At 29.7% G+C, this 4818-nt stretch overlaps 1 protein-coding gene across 1 annotated transcript in view; it reads left to right on the forward strand.

Annotated features, from left to right (window-relative positions):
• Positions 1 to 3596, forward strand: part of LOC108686977 (glucose-6-phosphate 1-dehydrogenase) — a 7407-nt gene extending 3811 nt beyond the window's left edge. The window contains exons 2-7 of the mRNA XM_018192512.1: positions 379 to 503; positions 1496 to 1860; positions 2186 to 2784; positions 2855 to 3060; positions 3147 to 3307; positions 3372 to 3596. Of these exons, the coding sequence (XP_018048001.1) occupies positions 379 to 503; positions 1496 to 1860; positions 2186 to 2784; positions 2855 to 3060; positions 3147 to 3307; positions 3372 to 3462 (1547 nt within the window). The 3' untranslated portion in view covers positions 3463 to 3596. The remainder of the gene's footprint in view (positions 1 to 378; positions 504 to 1495; positions 1861 to 2185; positions 2785 to 2854; positions 3061 to 3146; positions 3308 to 3371) is intronic.
• The last annotated feature ends 1222 nt before the right edge of the window (positions 3597 to 4818 follow it).

Here is a 4818-nt window from a genome sequence, read left to right on the forward strand (position 1 = left end):
TTGATTGCCCCTTAAGATAGTGACAGGAAAGGCTCATTGTATGAAATAATTTTATTGAGTATTGTCTTTTATGATATTTTTTTAGAAACTCGTAAAACACTCGAATATTAATATGAATGTATATGTATGCCATACTTATTGTCAATATTTTGCATTATTAAAAAATGATTAAAAAACAATGTTTTTAGAAAAAAACAAAGTTTAAGTTAAGAGTAAAATTCCAAAAATTTCCCTCCATCCAATCAATAAAATCTCACAAAAATTCATTATATATTTTAAGGATAAAAAAGAAATCCCTTGAAAATTTGAAATAGTAAACATCCTATTAAATTAAATAAAACTATAATGTCACTCAATGGAAACTAATGTCAACCGTAGGAGCGTCAACAGAGGAGAGCCTGCAGTATATCAGGCAATCCCTGAAATCAGAAGAAATGGATCATCTGGAAGGAACTCATTTTGATAGACTCATCCCGCACGTGTTTGTTACCTTTGGAGCATCTGTGAGTTTATAATTTTGAAAGAAAATATAAAATATACAAATTAAAGTAAATTAATTGCAACTAAATTTATGTTCCACTTGATGCTTGTAAAGCTTTTGAAATCATTTCATCCTTGTTGTTTATTAAGAACAAATAATACTGTGTGAAACAAAGACAAATAATACTCACGAGTGCCAAGTGGAATATAGACCCTCTCTAAATGAATATATTTATTTATTCATTTGCGAATAATAAATTAAGTATCTCAATTTACACAACAATTTAATTTATTAGGGCCTAAGCATAAAGATGGCCGTAATTGCGTCATGGAATGTAAGTCGTAGTTGTATTTGTAAGTTGACCAAACATTGATGATCTACAACTCATGTTTTATGATTCAGTTACGGCCATCTTTGCGATAAGGTCTTTATTCATCGGAGACACACATTTTTTTTTTGTGAGTTAAATTTATTGACTGATAATGAATTCACTCATGTTTAAAGCGGCATACAGTTAAAAATTAAATTATCATGCAAACGTGTTAGAGTTTAAATTGATAAAGTTTTCCTTTATGAAATTCATATTTATCCTCACTTGTTATTGTTTTTTTTTACCTTTTGTACATTATAAATGAAATTTTATCCCCGTTGAATTTCCTAAAATATAAATATAAAAAATAGCCATTACATTGCGTTACTTTTTGCATAAAACACTCAATCAATAATCAATAAAGTATTAATTTTTATGCATTATTCAATATTATAAAAGCAGTTTTTAACAGTTTTTCAATAATTATATATAATTATATAATTATATATGTTTTAGTTAGGAACATAATTGCTGTATCAGAAATTCAACTATATCAAATCGAAATTTTCTTTTTTCGGATATTAAAATTTAATTGTAATTTTTCGGAGATTAACTGTGTAATAATTAATGAGCATACATTCATTTTTATTTAGCAAATTTTATTTTCAATTTTTAATTTAAATATTACATTTGTTGATGAAAAGGGTGATCTTGCCAAGAAGAAAATTTATCCGACTCTTTGGTGGCTCTTCAGAGACAATCTTTTGCCGAAACCAACTACTTTCGTCGGCTACGCTAGAAGTAAATTGACAATACAACAATTACGTGAGAAATGCCATCCGTACATGAAAGTGAAGTCAAACGAAGAGGAGAAGTATGAAGAATTTTGGAAGCTAAATCATTACATCGCTGGCTCTTATGATCAGAAGAAAGATTTTGAACAACTGAATCGTAAATTAGAAAATTTTGAGAAAGGGAATACTGCACACAGGCTATTTTATTTGGCGTTACCACCAAACGTGTACGAAAGCGTTACGACACGCATTCGACTTACATGTATGGGAGATAAGTAAGTACGAATTTTAAATATATAATGCATGAAATAAATTTTCCATTTAAAACAAAATAATTAAGCAGGCAATAAGAATAAAAAAATAAAAGATAAATTAAAATTATATTTTCAAAGTTCCAAATTATTTCATTGATAAATATGTGGAATGTATATACCTAATAATGTATATTTAGTAGAATAATATAAATACAGAAAAATTAAAATTATTCTATTAAAAATATGTATTAAATTTAAATTATTCCACTAAAAATATGTATTAAGTATAAATATAATTAGATATAAATTATATATAAGTACATATATAAAATATATCAAATTTCAGAGGATGGACGAGAATTATAATCGAGAAACCATTCGGCCGTGATGCCGCCTCGTCACAGAAACTCTCCGATCATTTGGCGACGCTATTCAGCGAGGATCAAATCTACCGTATCGATCATTATCTCGGCAAAGAGATGGTGCAGAATCTGATGACTTTAAGATTTGGAAACAGAGTGTTCAACCCAACATGGAATCGGGACAATGTAGCCTCAGTGCAAATCACATTCAAAGAACCATTCGGCACTCAGGGTCGGGGCGGCTATTTCGACGAGTTTGGCATCATCAGAGATGTGATGCAGAACCATCTAGTGCAAATTTTGTCCTTGGTAGCCATGGAAAAACCTGCGTCTTGCCATCCGGATGATATCAGAGACGAGAAAGTGAAAGTTCTCAGATGTATCAAAAATGTGCAGCTTAATCAGGTAGTTCTCGGTCAATACATCGGAGATCCAGATGCTGAGGATCCGGAGGCACGTTTGGGCTACTTGGATGATACCACAGTACCAGCTGGTTCGAACACGCCGACATTCGCGTTCGCAATATTAAAGATAAATAATGAGAGATGGGACGGCGTACCGTTCATCCTGAGATGTGGAAAAGGTAAGAAGATTGAAGAAAGTTCATTTCTCGACAAATAAAGCCTCTTTTCTTTAATCATGTTATATCGTAGCACTAAACGAAAGAAAAGCAGAAGTAAGAGTACAGTACCAAGATGTACCAGGTGATATTTTTGATGGAAAGGCAAAGAGGAATGAATTAGTGATAAGAGTGCAACCAGGCGAAGCGTTGTACATTAAAATGATGACAAAATCACCTGGTATAACGTTCGACATGGAAGAGACGGAATTGGATTTCACTTATGATAGTAGATACAAAGTAAGTAACTTCAGTGATAGAAGAATTTGTCAAATTAGAATCGAAATATGTAAGTACATTATGCTCTCATTATGTCATTTCTCCAGGGCCTTAAATTACCGGATGCCTACGAGAGATTAATTTTAGATGTCTTTTGCGGTTCGCAAATGCATTTTGTGCGAAACGACGAGTTGCACGAAGCATGGCGGATATTCACGCCGCTGCTTCATCAAATCGAAAAAGAAAAAATTCTACCGGTTCCATATAAGTATGTAGCGTGAAATGTAAGTATTTTTAAAAGTACAAAATATATTATTTGTGAAAAATTTTAGGTATGGCTCTCGGGGACCGAAAGAAGCCGACGAAATGGCGAAGAAACATAACTTCGCGTATTATGGTTCATATAAATGGATCAAACCGTGAATCAATGCCGATACTGTGATGAAATTTATCACGCAAAGTACAAATTCGAAAATGTCTAGAAAGTTTTAAAATAATGTTATCATTGACTGTCACATTCCAAAAATTTTGATAAACCGTTATACAATATATGTAATATATAATTTTTATACAATTTTATATGTAATATTTATATGTATAGATTTGTATATATCATTTCTTTCCGTTTTATATAATCGAAAATCTATATTTGATTGAATCTATTTTTGATTTTACATGTACGACAATACAAGGTTTGTTCTGGTGTCGCTGAGCTTTCTACATTAATGCTGAGTATACATTGAAATAAGCGGTATTTAATTTAAAGCAATAACGTTCATTCTTTGTAATCTTTGTATTAGACCTTCAAATCTGCAAGATCTGATAATAAGAAGCAGAAATACTACTAAAATTATTATTTCGTTATTAATTATTTCGTAATACTACTAAAATTAAAGCAGTAATATTCTAACATTATAAAAATATGTTTTCAAAATAATATACGTGCGCGTATAAATATATATAAAAACACACACAGACACACACATACATACTTTCAGTTTCATTAATTTGAATATTACTGTTTTAGTTTTTATAGGTTACGTATGTTATATGTATATAATAAAATTAATATAATATCAAGTAACATTTTCTATATTTTATATTGATATCTTTTTGAATTAATCTTAAAAGCTGGATGCAATATTCGGTTTTGCAATTCACAGCTTGAAAAATCATTTTAAGTTATATGTACAGATTCTCCTAAGATTTTTTTTTTATTTATCATATTAAATTATGTACTATCATCATCATTTTTAATCAAGATTATAATGATTAGAATTATAATGATTAGATTTCATTTTTCATTCTCATGAATAGAATGAAATTTTTTCTTTATTTGAGAAATCAAATTATATTAAATTATAAATTAATTTAATTATATGACGTATAAAATTGTTTAACTTTTATGTTGATATTCACATTTTTTTATATTTCATTCTGCACTCTTGCTCAATCAAATTCTGCACTGAACTGTTGATGTAAGAGCAAATTCAGCCACAAAGAATGAACCTATTTACAGAAATACTTCCATCTAATATTAAGGCTACCTCAAGATCAAGATTGAGAAGTGAGAGAATGTGAATCAGTCTTCCTATTTAGATCAGTTTTATTAAATCTTGACAATCGAAACATATGTATGATACCAGTCATGGCATTCTGTACAAGTGTATTTGATAACATAAATTATACAGCACTAGAGATCTGTGTGAGATTATTCAAATGTGTAACTTACGTTAAATAAATAAGAGAAAGTTGACTTGCTGCATGTGTATATATATA

This window comes from Atta colombica, unplaced genomic scaffold (assembly GCF_001594045.1).
Source record: "Atta colombica isolate Treedump-2 unplaced genomic scaffold, Acol1.0 scaffold198, whole genome shotgun sequence".
Classification (NCBI taxonomy): Eukaryota; Metazoa; Arthropoda; class Insecta; order Hymenoptera; family Formicidae; genus Atta; species Atta colombica.